Below are 19,637 nucleotides of genomic sequence, written 5' to 3'. Positions count from 1 at the left end.
ATATTAAGAATAGACCCGGGCCGGAACAAACTGACCAAAAGGAAGATAGGGAGCCAACTTGGGCGAGGTTGGCCAAAGGTGGACAAGGCCGACGGGCTCACCCACTGTGGACGGCTACGACATTGGAGAAGGAGGCCACAAAGATGCTCAATCGACAAGGTCAATCTATGTGGTTGGCCTCCGGGGTTGGCCTCCTTGGTTGGGCGAAGACCTATTATCATAGATCACACTATTTTCGAAGAGTTGGTTAGACTTACTACTTTAAATAGGCATCCTTTGTTATCATTTTGCGCATCTTCATCATCATCTTGTCTTAACAACACAATCTCTTGTAATCTCATTAACAATTGATTAATACAAAACCCTTGTCTTTTCTACTTATCTTCTTGTGTTTATTATTTATCCTCTCTTTATTGGTTTAAATAATTTGGGCCACCCAACTACTTTATTCCATCATTGGTGCTTTAATTTCATTGAGAGCTCGACATTTAAGCTCGAACGCGCTCCCTATTTTCAATGGCAAGGTCCAACTGTCGCGATTCCTGCAACACACATATTACCCATGCAGAAACGACTTCAACGGGGATGTGAATCGTCGGCAAATCATACGGATGCAAAAACGACGTCGTTTTGATGTAAAATGCGCGTCCTACTTAAAAAAAAAAATCAGTTTTGATTCCCAGCAACAACATTATGTTATTCATTTTTTTAGTTCATTCATTCAGGATTTTTAGTTATGAAATTCTGGATGTATAGTTATGCAATTCTGGATGTGTAGTTATGACGTTATGGATGTGTAGTTATGCAATTCTGGATTTATAGTTATGAAATTATGGATGTGTAGTTATGCAATTCTGGATGTATAGTTATGAAGTTATGGATGTGTAGTTATGCAATTCTGGATTTATAGTTATGAAATTATGGATGTGTAGTTATGTAATTCTGGATGTATAATTATGAAATTATGGATGTGATGAAATTATGGATGTGTAGTTATGCAATTCTGATTTTTTTTTTTTAAGTTAGACATCAAAACGACGTCGTTTTTGCATCCGTATGCACCATGCTTGGTGCATACGGATGCATAGCATAACGATTGGTGAATCGTCCACCCCCCATAAGGTCATAAGGGGACCTATGGGATCACTTGAACAACAATTGCATTAGTGGATAAGCCCCAATCGCCCTACCTCCGGGCTCCGGCCCCGGGCCTCCAAGAAAACACAACTTTTTCTTATTAAACGAATGAAATAATGAAATTAGTTGGATAAAATCAAGAAAGCTACTGTATATTACTTCAAATTTTAGTTCTAACATATTAAAATCCGAACGCCAAGATGTTGATGAGGAGGGGGGGTCACGGCTTTGGCTAAACGCCGGCGCCAGGATGAGCGGAGTGGTGAAACGGGGGTGGTAGATTCCGGTATGGATGTTAACATGGTTGACGGGTCAAAAAACTTGCAGATGGCGGGTGCTGGTTCCCAGGCCCGCCCACAACAATGAGTACCTTAAGCTAGAACTGTCGTGGCTTGGGCAATCCACGGACAGTTCGCGAGATTAAGGACATGGTGTCCAGAAGGAAGCCAGATTTTATTTTTCTTATGGAGACTAAGGTGGCGCGAATACATGCTGAGCGTCTTCGCGTCAAGCTTGGTTATGAAGGTCTGTTCTATGTTGATAATGTGCGATTGAGTGGTGGTCTAGCATTGTTGTGGAAGAAGAACAATACGGCGAGGCTTTTGGGTTATTCAAGGACTCATATTGATGTGGAGGTGAGTATTAGTGGCTTTCCAAATTGGAGAATGACTTGTTATTATGGCTATCCACAGCGAACAAGGCGGACAGAATCGTGGGATCTACTAAAATGGTTGGCAACGCAATCTGAGTTACCGTGGATTGTGATTGGCGACTTTAATGATCTACTATATCAATATGAGAAGAAAGGGGGGAATCCGCATCCGAATAGCCTCCTACGCGGATTTGGGGAGACTATTGAACATTGTGGATTGTCTCAATTATCGATGAATGGCTACCAGTTTACATGGGAAACTGGTAAAGGCACCCCGAACTGGATTGAGGAGAAGCTGGATAAGGTACTGGCTACGGATCGGTGGGGGGATATTGTTAATGGAGCCTCGATGACCAATTTGTTAATAAGGAAATCGGATCACTCAGCAATCTTTATGGCCATCCGACATTACGGGGCCGGGAAAGGAGGAAGGAGGAGATTTCGTTTTGAAATGGCATGGCTTTATGACGAGGGGTGCAGGGCGGTAGTAGCGGAATCATGGGAGGAAGGAAGGGGTGGTGGCACACAGAATTGCATTAAGCATTGTGGGAATCGCCTGTCCCGGTGGGGTGGAGACCGATATCATAAGTTTGGGGAGAAAATACAGCTACTTTGAAAAGGGCAGGAGCGGTTGCGGGGATGTATTGATCCAGATTCCCTAGCTGAATATAATCGACTGGAGGTGTCCTTGTCACGGTTGGAGGTCCAGGAGGATGTATATTGGAGGCAGAGGGCCAAGCAACACTGGCTCAAGGATGCTGATGCAAACACCAAATTTTATCACAGGTATGCCTCTAATCGAAAAAGAAAGAATACTTTACATAGACTTATGAATGGTAGTGGGGAGTGGGTTGAGGGTGATGATATGACAGGTGTGGTGCTGGATTATTTCAAGCAAATCTTTGCAACGAATAATCCTATAGAAGGAGATCTTATATTTGATAATATAGCTCCACGAATCACCCAGGCACAGAACGAGTGGCTAGTTCGGCCATTTGAGGTGGATGAGGTTAAGACTGCCCTATTCTCGATGTTTCCTGATTAAGCACCGGGCCCGGATGGAATGAATCCGGGGTTTATCAGAATTTTTGGGATATTGTAGGTGGAGATGTCTCGAACTTTATTGTCAAGTGCTTGAATACGTGCTCGATCCCCCCGGGTCTCAATGACACTGATGTGGTGTTAATCCCGAAAAAAGACGCCCCTGAATTGGTTTCTGATCTTAGACCGATTGCGCTCAGTAATGTAATTTATAGAGTTATGGCCAAGATGATGACGCAGAGAATGAAGCCCCTGATGGATGGTATTATATCTGAGTCGCAAAGTGCCTTCATATCCGGTAGATTAATTACGGATAATATTCTGGTGGCTTCTGAGATAGGGCATTATTTGAACAGGAAACAATGTGGAGTGGTAGGTTGGAGTGCTCTAAAATTGGATATGGCCAAAGCATATGATCGGATGGAATGGCCTTTTTTGAAAGGTATGCTTATGGCGCTGGGCTTCCATGAGAAGTGGATTGATCTTATAATGATGTGTGTAACTACAGTTTCATATAACTTTTTGGTGAATGGGACGCGTAGTAGTGCAATTATGCCAACCAGAAGACTACGGCAAGGTAATCCACTGTTTCCTTTCCTGTTTATTATTTGTGCGGAGGGCCTCTAAGTATTATTACAGAAAGCGCAGGATAGAGGCATTATACATGGATGCAGGGTAGCGCGAGGTGCACCCCCTGTATCACATCTTTTCTTTGCGGATGATAGTTTGTTGTTTTTTAAGGCAATTGCCCAGGAGGCTATGGAGATAAAGAATTGTCTGTCACTATATGAGAAGCTGTCTGGGAAAACTGTCAATTTCCAGAAATCTAGCATTTGTTAGCAGGAATACACCTGATGAGGAAAGGGATAATGTGGCACAGGTATTGGAAGTATCGCAGGCTCCTAACTTTGGAAGTATCTTGGCTTGCCATCGTTTATTGGGAGGAATAAGAAAGCAGCATTTGCTTACATTGAAGATAAGATCCGGCAGAGAATAGGATCTTGGAATAAGAAATTGTTATCACAGGCAGGAAAAGAGATCTTATTGAAAAGTGTGGCCCAGGCTATGCCTACTTTTTTAATGAGTGTATTTTTGCTACCAGTGTCTGTCTGTACTGCCATTGAGCGGCTTATGAATCGGTATTGGTGGGGATCTAGGACTGATCAGAAGATACATTGGAAAGCTTGGGACAAGTTATGTCTCCCTAAGAAGTATGGTGGACTGGGATTTAGAGACCTAAGAGCTTTTAATGTGGCGCTATTAGGTAAACAGGCGTGGAGATTGCTTAACAATACAGAATCGTTGGTCTCAAGAATTTATAAAGCCAGGTACTATCCTAGATACTCTTTTATGGAAGCAGATCTGGGAAATAATCCCAGTCATTGTTGGCGGAGTATTATGGCGGCAAAGAGCCTAATCTGTAGTGGTGTGAGAAGGCGGATTGGAATGGAAATTCTACCTCTGTGTGGAAGCACCCTTGGTTACAGGATGGTGAGGATCCCATGATCCAAACAGAAATGCCTCCCCAACTGGCTGATGCTAAAGTAGCCAATTTGATTGATCAGGGAGCTGGAACATGGGACTATCATTTGCTTACTGATATTTTTGAGCCTAATGATGTGATAAGGATTGTAAAGATACCGATCTCCCAGGAATATGAAGATTTGTGGTATTGGCATGGGGACCCAAATGGTTGCTATTCTGTTAAGAATGGGTACAGGCATATTGTGGGAAATTATGAGAACAATATGAATATGGGGTTTAATAAATGGCTCACTTTAGGGAAGCAAAAAATACCACCCAAGTGGAGGACTTTTTTATGGAAAGCCATAAGTGATATCCTCCCCACTACCATCAACTTGCGTATTAAAAGGGTGGATGTTAGCCCAGTGTGTGCCGTGTGTGGTGTGGAAAATGAGGATGTTATGCATGCATTGGTTTTGTGTGATTATGCAAAAACCATTTGGGCACAATCTAACCTACCATTACCGAGCATTATGAAAAATATTTTTTATGAGTGGTTTGATGAATTGTTGAATATTCTAGACTCTGATGGAATTCTCTACGCAGCTGCAATATTATATTATCTATGGAGAGCCCAGAACGAAGCGGTATGGGATGCGTGTGTAACTCACCCGAGGAGGACGTTGGCTGCAGTCCGTGTAGCTGTCACTGCATGGCGCCAAGTCCACGCCGTTACGCCAAGTGCTACTGCCCCATCTATTGCTGTTGCGCCCCAAGGAGCAGTAACCCCTATTGCCATACGGCAGCAACCGCGCCAGCCTGGTCTCCAACGCCAACACAGCAAGTGTTACATAGACGCAGCCTACCACGGTGTTTCCGACGTAGCGACTGTGGGAGCGGTGCTTATAGGAGAGGACGGACACTTTATCTCAGCATTTGCCGCGCCATTACCACATTGTACTCCCCTTTAATGGCAGAGGCATACGCCTGCAAGGAGGCCCTATCTTGGTTACGTGATCGTGGAGTACAATCGATTGAGCTCCTAATGGATTGTCAGACGCTACATAAATATTTGACGCCACCATATTAACTAGCAAGATCGTATATTGGCTATGCTCTTGATGGATGCAGGAACCATATTACTACGTTTACATATTGTCATGTTCATTTTATTCCTAGATCGCAGAATTATTTAGCACATAGTTTAGCAGCTTCGGCTTTTCATTATGATGCAGCTATGTATTGGGATGATATCCCACCAGACGCTATTTCAGCTTATCTATGAATACAACCCATTGGTTGACCTTCAAAAAAAATATATATTAAAATCTGATCCAAGCAAAATCTATACATAAAACACTAGAAATTTGTCATAATATACAAATTAAATAATGAAATTATTGTGAAAAAAATTGGATTTATTTCCTACATTTAAATATATAAGAGTAAATACCCAAAATGGTCCCTCGACTATAGCTAAATTCACAAATTGGTCATCGACTTTCAATTTTAACCAATTAAGTGCTTAACTTTGCAATTTTAACACGATTTGGTCCTCCGTCTATTTGACCGTTTGTTGACTGTGATTTTTGAGGATATATATGTAATTTCATGGTTCATCGTCGGTTTTTTAAGGTTCCGGGTTGCATTTCCAAACCACACTGTTACATTTGAATCCACTGACGAAAGTAATCTGCCAAATCCTGTTGCCTTTCTTCATCCTCCCTTGGATTCAATGTAGTTGAGTTCGTACCAAAGCGAAGAAGACGACGTGTTTCCGAACAGGTGCATCGTCATCCTAGAGGCCTCCACGTGTTCCGACGGAGCTGCAGGTTCTTCTGGAGATCGTCGATGACGGCGTGGTCGCCGGCGTTGACGCAGAAGTGTTCGAAGACCTGTTTGAAGTCGGGAATGTAGGACTTCCATTTGGGATTGAAGATTTTCCGGTTGATTAGGGTGAAGAGGAAGAGAGCTGCTTCGACGGCGGGAGAACGAGCGGGCCGATTGTGGTTATGTTGGATTTGAGGGCTTTGTCGGCGATCACCATTAGGTTTTTTGAGAGGTTGATTCTGACTTTCCATTGCGGATCTTCCTGCTCGTAAACGCAGCGGTAGGCTTTATCGTCGACGCCCTTGTGCGTGCGGACCACGTGCATGAGCCGGTACTTAACCCGACCCAAATCGCGCTTCTTGTTAGACACGAGAATCGCGGCGCCGCCCAGTAGACTCAGACACGATTCTTTGTGGTGTTGAACCTGATGAAGATTGCAAATTGGGTTGTAGTGCAGACAGTGATGAATTATGCGAAGGTGTTTGGGCGGTGGATTGTGTCGTGGCAGTAGGTGAAGGCTAGGCGGTGGAGTGTTCATGGCAGTATTGGGCGGTGGATTGTGTCGTGGCAGTAGGTGAAGGCTAGGCGGTGGAGTGTGTCATGGCAGTAGATGAGGGTGACTGGGCAGTGGCTTGTGGCTGGGCGGTAGACTGTGTCACGACAGCGGATGAGGGCGGGCGGCAATGAAATTACATATATATCCTCAGAGATCATGGTCAACAAACGGTCAAATATATGGAGGACCAAATGGTGTTAAAATTGCAAAGTTAAGGACATAATGGTTATATTGAAAGTCGAGGACCAATTTGTGAATTTAGCTATAGTTGAGGGACCATTTTGGGTATTTACTCAATATAGAATTCTGAAAATCTCTTCCGACTAAAGATTTAGGAAGATATTTTTGCCAAATTGGGCCATTTTTTCTGTTTATCATAATGAATATATATTTTTTTGACTTCATTTTCTTTGAATACCCAAACAGGGGAAGAATATGAAAAATGACTCTCGAAAGTCATTTTCCAGGTTTCCAAATGAATTCTTAAATCAAAATGTAATATTTAGGGTGAAAATAGTTACTCATGAGAAAACATTAATGCAATACTAATTATGAATAAATTGTTTAATTGTTACTTATGAGATAAAATATAATACTTATGACGAAAAATGTAATACTTTTTTAAATCAAAATGTATTATTAAGAGTTGAAGAGTTATTTATGATGAAAATTGTAATGCTTATGTAAAAAATGTAATACTTATATTAAAAAAAAAAAAAAAAAAAAAAAAAAAAAAAAAAACTAAACTCGACCCGTCTCATGGATGCGTCTCACAGGAGAATTTGCCTTTTCTCAAAAGCTAATACAAAGGGAAAAAGAAAACAAAAAGTGAACTTTGTAAAATTGACATTTTGTTCAAATTATATAACATGACGTCAGTAATGTGAAATTTCATCCTTACAATACCCTCTCACTTAAAAAAATGGATCATATTTTCATATTATTCAATTTGTAATTCTCTTACTATTTTTTGTCTATTTGCAATTCTAACTCACTTTCAAACGTAGATTGCACTTTCACATCACATCAAAAATTATTACGGAGTATCATTTATCAATAAATATTATTTTATCTTCATAATTATTGTTTTGTATCTAAATAAAAACATAATAAATCTCAATTTAGGTTATTATCTCTGATTTATGTCTATTTTTCTGTTAATTTGTTTTATACATTACACTATAAGAGTTGTACTATACAATTTTTTAGACAAAAATATCCATATCATTATAACTTCTGTTACCTTTTCCGATTATTATTACCATGCACATGCATACACAATATCTTTTCTTATATTTTTAATGATAATAATGTAGGTAGACATTATATATTGAAATAATAAAAGAAATAATTTTAATTTAATTTAGATTTTAATTAAATGTTATCACAATTTAGTAATTTATCATATATAAAATTCTTACTTTAATAATATTAATCACACCATAATTATTACTCAAATTATCAACTATATTTTTAATATAATATGAATTCTACAATTATAATTTTTTAAAAAAAAAATATATACTAGTATTTAAAAAATATCTTAATATAATTAAAATTTTAACATTGAGTATCAATATTGGGTATATATTTTTGTGCATCGTGCATATAAAATACTAGTCAATATATAAATTACATTCAAATATTAAAAATAACAAAAATGAAATTTCAAAATATGTAAAATTACTTTTAAATAAAAAAATTATTTATATTATGTATATAATCGAATAAAAATCATATTACCTGACAATTTGAAATAAAATAATTTGTGTTATGTAATTATTCGAATTGTAAAACTAAAACTTAATTAAAATTTATAAATTCAAAATAATTGAAATCATTAAAATTAAACAAAGTAAGAAATTTAAGATATTAAAACATTAAGGCACTGTTTGGTAAAATAGTTAGTTTATAGGTCAATTTTGACTTATTTGACTTAGTTGTTTGACTTGGTTTAAAAATCAATATAAATATTTGGTTAATTAGCTTTTTGTACTCCAAAATGCTAAAATTCAAAAAGCTACTTGAAGCAACTTTTTCAATTAACTTTTTATAAAAAGAAATTATACTAAACAACTATAAGCTAACAACTAATTTACCATATACATTTCTACAATCAGCTAATGTTATCAACTAGTTATATCCTTTAATTAACTCAATCAGCTAATAGCCATTTACCAAACAGGGCCTAAAACTAAACAAAGTACACATTTGAAATTGCGAGTTTGGTCCCTGAGTTATAATGGTAGTGACAACTCAGTCCCTGAGTTATGACCGTATCCGTTTTTAGTCCCTGAGTTATGAGTGAAGTGGCGCATTTGGTCCCTGACCGTTAAAACTAACAGAAAAATTAAAAAAATATTTAAAATTTTAAGGGTAAAGTAGTAAATTCACATTTTATTTTCTTTCTTATATTGAAATCACTTTTGCAACATTATTTTCAACTTCCTAGAATTCTTGTTCAAGATTCTTCAATTTCAAAAGCAATTCAATAATCTTCGTATGACTTGTTAGTTACTTGAGTCTCGTATAAGGAACATGTGACTCAGTACAAACAAGAGAACACTTGATCATTGTCATCAAGCATGTAAAACACACCATCCTAAAAGTTTCTGATTTCCCTTACTAAACATAATGGTAATCAAACCATAACTTTTGAAATACAAGAAGATATCAAATTTCTCAGGTTATTTTTATGACAAATTCACCAAGGGAGTAACTTGAGATTTTTAGTACATAAAATTCTTTCGTAAGCTTTGCAGTAACTTAATTAAGAATCGTATATCTTGACAATATATGAAAATTATATTATATATATATATATATATATATATATATATATATATATATATATATATATATATATATATATATATATATATATATCCATCACCTCCCTTGTCTTCTTAAAAACCAGAGTAATGAATAAGGAACCTAAGACTCAGTTATGAAAATTCTAAAAACTTTTGTAACTTCTAAAAATGATTATTGACGAAACTATTGCATATGAAAAAAAATTTACATACTAAATATCTCAAGTTATTCCGTTGGTGAATTTTTCATAAAAGCAAACTGAGAAATTTGACATCATTTGGTATCTCAAAAGTTCTGGTTTGATTACCTTTGTTGCTTAGTAAAAAAATTGAAAATTGATAGGATAGCCTGTTTCACACGTCTGAAGACAACGATCAAGTGTTTCTTTATTTTTGCTAAGTCTTAAGTTTGTTATACGAGAGTCAGGTTCATAACAAGTCATACTAAAGTTATTGAAATACTTTTAGAATTGAACAATCTTAAAATAAGAGACTAAGAAGTGAAAAATACTGTTGTGAAAGTGATTTTGATATAAAAAGGGGAATAAAATTTGAATTTCCTACTTTACCCCTCAAATTTTAAATATTTTATAATTTTTCAGTCAATTTTAACGGTCGGGGACCAAATGTGCCACTTCGTTCATAACTGAGGGACTAAAAGTGGATACGGTAATAACTCAGGGACTGAGTCGGAACTTGGGTATAACTCAAGGACCAAAGATGCAATTTTCCCTTATTACAATTTAAGAAAGTACATAATACAAAATAAATAAATATAATTATTAATATGTTATTTCTTTATTAATAATTTAATTACATAATACAAAATAAATAAACACAATTATTCAAAAGAAAATAATAATTAATTTTTAAATAAAAATATTCCATTTGTTCATTTTATCTATTCTACTTACTATTTATTGGTTAAACAAACATCTTTCTTCTTTATTTATTTGCTTTAGTATTTTTATTTATTTTTAAATTTGATTTTTTATGCTTAATAGTACATTTAGTATAGTTTCTAAATATATAAATTTTATATACTAATACTAAACTTAATATTATAAAAAATAAATTAAAAATAACTTCAGTTAAACTGAACCAAATATATAAAATGGAACGGAAAGAGAACTACAGAAAAAGTTGTCAATTCGACTGCCTACTTGTTTTAAAGAAACTCCTTTTTTTTTTTTTTAATATACAAAAAAGTTGTTATTTCGTGTCACTAGACCATAAAATCATTAGCAAATAGCAATTATCACTGCTTTCTAATTTTCTCAAGTATTAAACTTTATCCAGAGTTGACACTTGTGACAATTTTCTATTGACATTTTTTTTTCCTATTTGAGCCGTGAAAATGTTTAGTTGATCAATGATTACTGAGGTTTATAAGTGAAAAATAGATGTTTAAATAAATAAAATAACCATAAAAGGAAAAAGTAATCGGGTGTGAAAGCGTGTGCCAAACCCCACCCACACTCTGTCTTCAAAGCTGTTAACGAAACAATGCAAATGATCTGCAGAGTTGCTCCATCAGCCATGGCCTCTCTCCCTTGTTCTAGGGTACGCTCTCTCTCTCTCTCTATCTCTCTTTATTTTCTCTCTCTCTCTCTATGTATATACATGTATATTGAATATGTTAGACGCCACAATTTTCTGTATTTGGTATTTTTGATCTGCGCGGAGAAGATCTTTAGGTTTAATTTTTGATTTAATTGATTGGAAATGTCAAGACAGATTCTTTTTAATTTCTCATAAAATTTGCAGATTCTTCTAGATACCATGTTTTGCTTGGCGATGTTAATAAAATTGGGAATGAATGCAAAATTAGGTCGCCTTTATGCTCCATTTTAATGAGCTCATTTTTTAAAGGTTTAAAGGTACAGTAACAGATTATATTTTTCTTCACTAGAAAAAAAGGTTTTTGCATATTTTGTTAATTTAATATTGACAAGGAACTGCAGATAAATTCTTTTCTGATTTTGTAATACTTGTGTTTATTGACAGTACTTTTTTTTTTTTTTTTTTTTTTTTGGCTTTAATCAGCTTACCAATTTGGTCATTTCTTGTGTTGTTGATTTTATTTAATTGGTTGCTGTAGCCAGGGACAAGTATCTGTATGTGGCCTGACATGAGACAACTTTCTGCTAGGAAGAATCTATTGTACGAGGTTATGAGGCTCTTCTCAATGCCATTCAAAACATTACGTGGTGCTGGTCGGACACTTAGAGTTTCCCATTTCTGTAGCATAACAAATGTGTCTTCTACTCTGCAAATTGAATTGGTGAGTGAACACTAAAAATGTTCTTTTTGTATAAGCACACGTGCAATCTAACAAAGTTTCTTCTTATGAATGTTAGATGATTTTGTCTATGTTTGGCTAATTGGTTGAGTTTTGTGATTATCAATTTACATGGATGTTGGAGATATGTATTGATTCTGAAGCTGTATGAAATGCATGAATCTGTATTTCTGTATAATGTCTTGAAGAAACGGAACATGGTGATGTCTATGCTAGTTACAAAAGCAAGTCCCTTTTTCTGGATTGCCTAGTTCTACTATCTTTTTGTGTTATTGAAATGCAATAATGAAATTGTTTAGTCTTACTTTTTTGTTAGCAAAGTTATCACGAGAAGGATATCATTCTTTTTAGCTTTTCCTTTTGCTTGATTATTTGTCAGGTACCATGTTTAAAGGATAACTATGCATATTTACTGCATGATGTGGATACTGGTACTGTTGGAGTAGTGGATCCTTCTGAAGCTGTGCCTATTATAGATGCTTTGAGTAGAAGCAACCGAAATTTGACATACATACTGAATACACATCATCATTATGATCATACTGGTGGAAACATAGAGTTAAAAGCAAGGTACGGGGCAAAGGTATGACAATTTTTCTCAATAAAATTTTGTGAAGATTGTATATTCTAGATGCTTAAAAGTACATGTGTTTTCAATTTTCCATTATAAAAATGCCACCGGGCTTGCAATTCCTGTACTGTTCCTTTTTTTTTTTTTTTTCTTGAAAGACTGGTTCATGATGAAATGAATATATTCTGCAATCTTGAAGTTAGAGTAGATCCTGCATCTTGCATAGAGCATAGAAAGTGCTACTTTTCAGATTTTTTTTTTAATTGAAGAATAAAATTTATGCTAAGCATACAGACATGTGAAGTGTGTGTGTGTACCTTTGTACTCCAAACACGCTTGGCTAGACTTTGGTTGTAATGTCTTCACCTAATTAATTGCTAGGGGTTGAAATGATAGCAATGTACAAGGGAGACATGGGCTTGGTTTGTTATCCTTTGCTGCTGCATTAATCTTTCATAATTCCTTGAAGGCCAAGTCTCAATTCCTGAATACTTAGTCCAATAAAGATATAAATAAAGTTGTGATAGTTTCAATTCCTTAATCCTGACTGCATTAGTCTTTCATAATTCCTTGAAGCCAAATTTCTGAATACTTAGTCCTATAAAGAAATGCAGAAAACTGTGACAAAATTTCAATTCCTAAATCCTAGCTGGCTGACTCCATGTGACAAGTTTTAAAAATTATTTTGCATTAGAATATCAAAAAATTGTTTACAATTTATAGTGAGTGGCTGGAGGATTTCTTAATATTGAGTTTTATTGTGCTACATGTTCTTCTAGGTAATTGGGTCCAGACCTGATAAAGAAAGAATTCCTGGCATTGATATAGCTCTTCGTGATGGGGACAAATGGATGTTTGCAGGCCATGAAGTTCTTGTTTTTGAAACTCCAGGCCACACACAAGGTTCTGTTATTATCTAATATATATATCTTATTTTCTTGGAGAATTCCTTGATATGGTTAGGCTGGAATTATCCCTGCAAATAGGTATTGGCAAAGTGAGGTGGAAGATGACATGGAATACATAATATTATTTTTTTTGTTTTTATGCCAACTGGCTTGCAAATTTGCAAGCCAGTTGCTTGGCAGGCTGCTGGGCAGTTGACTTTTCATTATTATTATGATTTATTATTTCTTTTATTATTATTATTATTTTATTATTATATTTATAATAATATAATATGAAAGTGGGACCCATTTTTAAAAGTGGGAGGAATTTGCAGGGATGTAGAACAAATAGTGGAGAATTTGCAAATTTGATGATGTGGAAGTGGGACCCATTTTAGAAAGTGGGAGAGATTTGCAGGGATAATTCCAGCCTTAGCAGTCATGTCCTGTTTGAAGCTAATTTTTAGTAATAGATTCTGCTCAAGTTAACTGAATTAAGCCTTATTATTAATCTATATGGGGTTAACTAGGGATTCTATTTCTCATTTCGAATACTGTCAAGCTAATTCTTTCATGAGCCCATGAGGTTGTTAATCTTAATAATGTTGATGTACTACTTCTATTTTGTTTTTTTGTCTTGTATTAGTGCCTAACACTCTTTCCACCTGAAACTTCTTAGATCTACAATTAACATGACATGACCATTTTAATTGATTCTGTAAAATTTTCCTTAATGGCTTAATCATCTTCCCCTACTTGTTTTTTAATTGATTCATTATATGGTGTTGTCACATCTATATTAATGTTTTCATCTCAACTGCAACCATTTTATGGATTTTTTTTTTTCTTTTCAGCATCCAACACTCATGTTGTAATACTTAACACTGGCAACCTAATTATTGCTGCACAAAATTTAATTTTCACTACCACCTTTACTGGAACATTATGATTGCAAGTGTTAGTCTCACTCCTCAAATTCATCTGCCAGCTGTAATTTGTGATTTACACCATCCTCTACCTTCTCTTTTGAACATTAGAACTAAGGAGTATATTTGTGCGGTTATGTTCCATTCAATTTGAAATTCAGTAATGGAATTGAAATAACATGGACTTACCTTGAGTTTCATTTGTACTGAACCTCCGATCATCTAAAGTAACTCTAAACTTCTACTTTTGTTTCACAATTGACATCATCTCTACTCATATTAATGGGAACTATTACATTAGCAAAAAGCATGCACCGTGTAACAGCCTCTTGAAAGTCCAATCAATTCATTTATTTAAATGGCATGAAAAAAGAATGCACATTTTTTTTTCTCTATCTATTTGCAACATACTTTCATAATAACTGTTTCTATATTCTGTCATATTTCAATGTCAAACAATGTAGAGACATTTCTTTTCTTAATCTATTTTTTCCTTTCTCATTGTTGGATCTCAGTCTATATCCAGTATTGTATTACTTAGATTAATGGGAACATGTCCTGTGTTTTGCACCCCCCCCCCCCCCCCTCCCCCTTTTCCCCTCTTTCATGTCTCTATATCGGTGCTACATAACTAATGAGAAACATACAATAGGAAAATGTTATTGTAATTAGTTGCCTCAAACCACTTGCTTAGGGACTCAGGGTTCTTTGACATGTCCATTATTTTTGCATAGATATACCATTCGTTTGAATATATAATAAGATGTAATAAATTAAGCCCTAATTTCATATTTCTTGGCTCATGGCAATTAAAAATGTCACTTTCTATCATTAGTCACTTGAAAATCTTTTAATTCATTTTTCTTTCCTGAAAATCTTTGTTATTAATAAGCTTTTGTTATGGGGCAGGCCACATTAGTTTCTATTTCCCAGGATCCAGGTCAATTTTCACGGGAGACACTTTGTTTAGCTTATCATGTGGCAAGCTGTTTGAAGGAACTCCTGATCAGGTAATAACTGAAGATTACCTGTTTCTCTTTTAGTTGCATCTTTTAACAAGTTCTGGCGTGTTAATAATCTTATTTTAGGTGAGCTAACATCAATATATAAGCATGTGAGTCTAAATCTTTACTACTTTGCAACTGTTTCTTTTATTTATAAGATTATAAGAAACGATGTGGTTTTGCTTGGTTGCATTTGGGATTTCCAACAACCTACTGTACAACTCAGAATAAATAACTGTTCATTTATATTAGATTGTATAGATAATTTGATATGCTAGATGGATTTGAATCCCAAAAATGTGATGCAATAGTTACATCTTGTTGTTCTTTCTTTTACAGATGCTTGCTTCCCTGAGGAAGATTATGTTGTTACCCAATGATACAAATATCTATTGTGGCCATGAGTATACTTTGGTAAACTAAGTTATTATTTCTTCTGTATCTCTTTTATCAAATGTAGCTTTTGTTTGACTTTACTTTAGGACGTGTTGACAGAGTAATTCGAAGTTCGCACTTTCAATAGAACCTGGAAATCAAGAGTTGCAATCTTATGCTGCCCAGATCACCAATCTTCGCAAGAAGGGCTTACCCACAGTAATTACTACTATATATATATATTTTTTCATTTCACATGGTTCTTTAGTGCTTCTGTTTCAAAATTTGCTTGAATAATGCTCCCTTTTTCCCATTTTACCTACCATGTTTACTATTTATTGGTCAAACCGTCAAACCGATTCGTTTTGTTTGCTTATTTTCTTTAGTATTTTCTTATTAATTTTAAATTTATTTATTTATTTATTTTTGTGTTTAATAGTATTTTTAATGTAGTTTCTAAATACGGAGTATATAAATTTTATATACTAATATTAAACCTAATATTATGAAAATTGAATTGTAAATAACTTCAGCCAAGTCTCATTAACCGAACCAGACACATAAAATGAGATGGAGGGAGTACCTAAAAAATTGCCCATTGTTGGCCTTGTTAATGGAGTTGAGTATGGTGTTGTAGTTTGGTTTTACCTTTGACATCTAAAGTATGGTACTATTAAATTAGTTTTAAATAAGCTACTCTTTTCTATACTAGCAAGAACTTGAACCTCTGTTAAGTAGAGCTCTGTATTGCAGTTTATATGACTCATTTTTTTGTTAGACCACGAGGTGTCCTAAGTAGGCCCTAATTATAGGACACACCTTTAAACCCGTACCATACTCAGACTAATCCTCATTCGCATTGGGCCGGCCCATTTAAGGGGCAAAGTGTTGGCCATATTGGTTTTTCCATACGAGGGGGGTTTGAACTCCCAACCTCTCTTAAGGGATGAGAGTGTACAGACACTCATGCCAACCAAGTTGGTTAGTTTAATATAACACATTAAGTCATAATAAAGGTTTCTATGAAAACATATTGGCAAGGTTAGATATTGCTTCTTTCTATATGAAGAAATGCACCAATAACAGATTAACAGATATGCTACACCCTAGATTTTAAAAGGTTGAAGTAGCAGTCTAGCAGATAAATGTGTTCATATGTTGCTGGGAAAAGATAGACAATAGAAGTATATTTGCAGTTCCACTGAGAAACAAGAATTACAAGTATGTGGCATATTGAGAATTCCCTGCCATTAGAAAAAGTAGAAGTAATTATTTTCTCTTCATCTACCTCTAGTCCTTCATGACACGTATCTATCGACCCATAAACTTGTGATCAGATGTAAAAGTGAATGGTCAAATAAGTGTGTAATTTTGATAGATTGATTTTGTGTATCAAGGCAGATGTCTGTTTATTATTCAGAGTATAATGGATCTTACTTTTATCGTTTTTATCTCTTTATTAGATTATAATGGATAGATATCTAATATCTAATTTAGAGTATGAAACTTACTGTCTATAAAGTAAGTTTTGGAAGCTAAGGGGAACTAATTGAACATATTAGTTGACAGCTTTAATTACATGTACCTACTATATCCTTTGTCGTGTGCTTAATGTGTGTTAGCTTTCATTTTGCTTACCAAGATTGGGATCCCGGGAATTTCAATTGTTGGTTTACTGATTCAATTATATGCCTACTCATTGCATTTACACGCACTTTCTGTCAGTAAGTATATTCCTCTTCCGTTAAATCATTTCTGACAATTTCACTATTTTGTACTCTTTAGATACCAACAACCCTTGAGAAGGAGAAGCTATGCAATCCATTCCTACGGACTTTCAGTATGGAGATCAGGAAATCGTTAAACATTCCAGACTCTGCGGATGATGCTGAAGCTTTGAAGGCTATCCGCCAAGCTAAGGATAACTTTTAGTATATGCTTTGGATTCTTCAGCAACTGTCAAAGTCTCAAAGCTAGCTCAACTGCCACAGAAATATGAGCACGTTTGGCGTTTCGTGTCCCTTGCAAAGCAAAAGACTGTTGGATGTAATGTAGCTTTATGTGTATAGCAAATTTCTTCCAATTTCTCCTGCAATAAAAGAAAACATATTTAGTGTTTGTCTACAAATCTACAATAGACACTGGTTAAATTTCTCATGTATGTTCTTTAACTGAACAGATAGTAGAGTTTAGTTGAAAGATACTGACGATTTCTTTATTTCTCGCTATAAAGAATATCCAGTGAGCATTTACATGGTGTTTGTTTGTTTTTTTTTTTTTTTTCAACATATAAAAGCAAATAGGGTTTTGCATATAATTTAGGAAAATTGCACTTTTGGTCATTTAATTATACTCGTCGTACAGACTTGGTATTTGAGTTATATACGTGATCATCTTTAACGATTAAGTTATGCACAAAATTGTAATTTTAATTTGTTGAAAATTATTTATGCTATCAATGCGTCACTTAATAAAGTAATTTTAGTCCCTTAGAGATTATTTTTGCCATCAATGTGTCACTTAATAAAGTGACAGATTTGATCTTTGAGAGACTAAGTTCGTCACTTTGCGCAAAATTTAGAAATTAAAATGATCACACATATAACTTAGGGACTAATTAAGTTACCACAGATATAATTAGAGGACTAAAAATGTAATTTTTCTTATAATTTATTTTACAACTTGTATGGGATTCTTTAACATAATATGATTTTAAAATGTAATATTTTTAGTGAAGATACTTTTTTTTATGACTTAACAATTGCATTTCCATCGAAAATTATTACAGTATTTTTTATAAGGTACTTTTAAAAATGTAACACTTTTCAGTAAAAAAAAAAAAAAAAGAAAAAGAAGAGTAAATTCTATTTTTGGTCCTACTGTTATAGGAGTCATTCCAATTTTAGTCCACCATTATTTGTCTTGTCAACATTGCAACCACTCTTATGTTAAGTGTTCCACTTTTGATCCACTGTTAACATTTTCGTCTCCAAGTCGTTGAATCCAGGGGAAATTGCGTCATTCCATGTTGAAATACCTAACTATTCTCTTCTCACTTCCAAAATAAACACACGGAAAATATGTCAACCAAAGAAGAAGCGACGGTGATCATCGTTGGCGCCGGTCCGACGGGCCTTGCCACCTTTGCATGTCTAAACCGCCTCTCCATCCCAAACATTCTCCTCGAGAAAGAAGACTGCTACGCTTCCCTGTGGAAGAAATACGCATACGACCGCCTCCATCTTCACCTCGCTAAGCACTTCTACGAGCTTCCCCACTTCCACTTTTCCGACGACTGCTCCCACCTATGTTCCCAGAAAACACTTCATAAACTACTTGTACTAGTACATCGCGTTTCAACATCTCCCCTCGCTGCAAAAGGGATGTGGAATTGGCCACATATGATAAGGGTACTGGAAAATGGAACGTGATGGCAAAATGGAAAATGGAACGTGACGGCCGCACATTATTGAGCTTGAAAGAGATTTTTTTATTCAAAAAAAATAATAATTCTTACAGACAATTTAATACGATTTTATAATATCATGGAGCTCTGTATGTATGCCTACGATGAGACTAATTCATACATGTTAATGGCTCCGGTAGTTCTTCGAGAGCACGTTTTTGCACATATTGATGGTCTAACATACCTTACTATATTTTTTGATGAAGATGGAAATGAACTCCAATGGAATAATGAGAACCATAATTAGGCTAATTGGGCTGAATTTGAGACTAGACTTTGCTCATATTGAAAGAGGCATGGGGTATGACTTCTATTCATGAAGGTAAAAGCAATTTGTGTATTTTTTTTTCTTTTTTTTTCTTAATCATTTTTTTCTTAATTATTCTTTTTAACAGGATCTAATCAATACTTCGGTGGCTTGAAGTTGTAGGATAAGCTTCTGTCTTTGATGTGTTTGTTTTTTCAAGACCACTTTTAGGTCTTTTTTGTCTTGTTTTTCTTAAACAGGCTCTGGATAGTTATTGTGACCACTTTTGGGGGTTATCAATGTATTAGAAAGATTAAAGATTTTAAAAAATTCTCAGGTCTAATTGAAGCATAGGCTCCAAGCAAC

The 19,637-nt window shown here is 35.1% G+C and overlaps 2 protein-coding genes and 1 pseudogene across 4 annotated transcripts; 2 read left to right on the top strand and 1 right to left on the bottom strand.

Annotated features, from left to right (window-relative positions):
- The first annotated feature begins 4,347 nt into the window (after positions 1-4,347).
- LOC109164059 lies at positions 4,348-5,265 on the top strand. The gene has a single exon (XM_019312812.1). It carries the CDS (start codon positions 4,348-4,350, stop codon positions 5,263-5,265), a length of 918 nt encoding a protein of 305 aa, XP_019168357.1.
- A 787-nt stretch (positions 5,266-6,052) lies between these two features.
- Positions 6,053-6,662, bottom strand: LOC109164058 (annotated as a pseudogene).
- A 4,238-nt stretch (positions 6,663-10,900) lies between these two features.
- On the top strand, positions 10,901-17,810 carry LOC109164102 (probable hydroxyacylglutathione hydrolase 2, chloroplastic). 3 transcript variants are annotated; one of them, XM_019312854.1, is made up of 8 exons: positions 10,901-11,056; positions 11,595-11,777; positions 12,175-12,378; positions 13,146-13,269; positions 15,089-15,189; positions 15,523-15,597; positions 15,679-15,777; positions 17,344-17,810. In XM_019312854.1, the coding sequence occupies exons 1-8, from the start codon at positions 11,000-11,002 to the stop codon at positions 17,488-17,490; spliced, it is 990 nt and encodes a 329-aa protein (XP_019168399.1). In that variant the 5' UTR covers positions 10,901-10,999; the 3' UTR covers positions 17,491-17,810. The 3 variants fall into 3 exon arrangements, with proteins under 3 accessions (XP_019168399.1, XP_019168401.1, XP_019168400.1); XM_019312856.1 differs by having other exon boundaries at positions 10,963-11,056; positions 11,599-11,777; XM_019312855.1 differs by lacking the exon at positions 10,901-11,056 and adding an exon at positions 11,272-11,373.
- The last annotated feature ends 1,827 nt before the right edge of the window (positions 17,811-19,637 follow it).

The sequence above is a fragment of the Ipomoea nil genome, unplaced genomic scaffold, assembly GCF_001879475.1.
Source record: "Ipomoea nil cultivar Tokyo-kokei standard unplaced genomic scaffold, Asagao_1.1 scaffold3056, whole genome shotgun sequence".
NCBI classification, from domain to species: domain Eukaryota; kingdom Viridiplantae; phylum Streptophyta; class Magnoliopsida; order Solanales; family Convolvulaceae; genus Ipomoea; species Ipomoea nil.
This window is presented reverse-complemented; position numbering and strand designations above follow the sequence as displayed.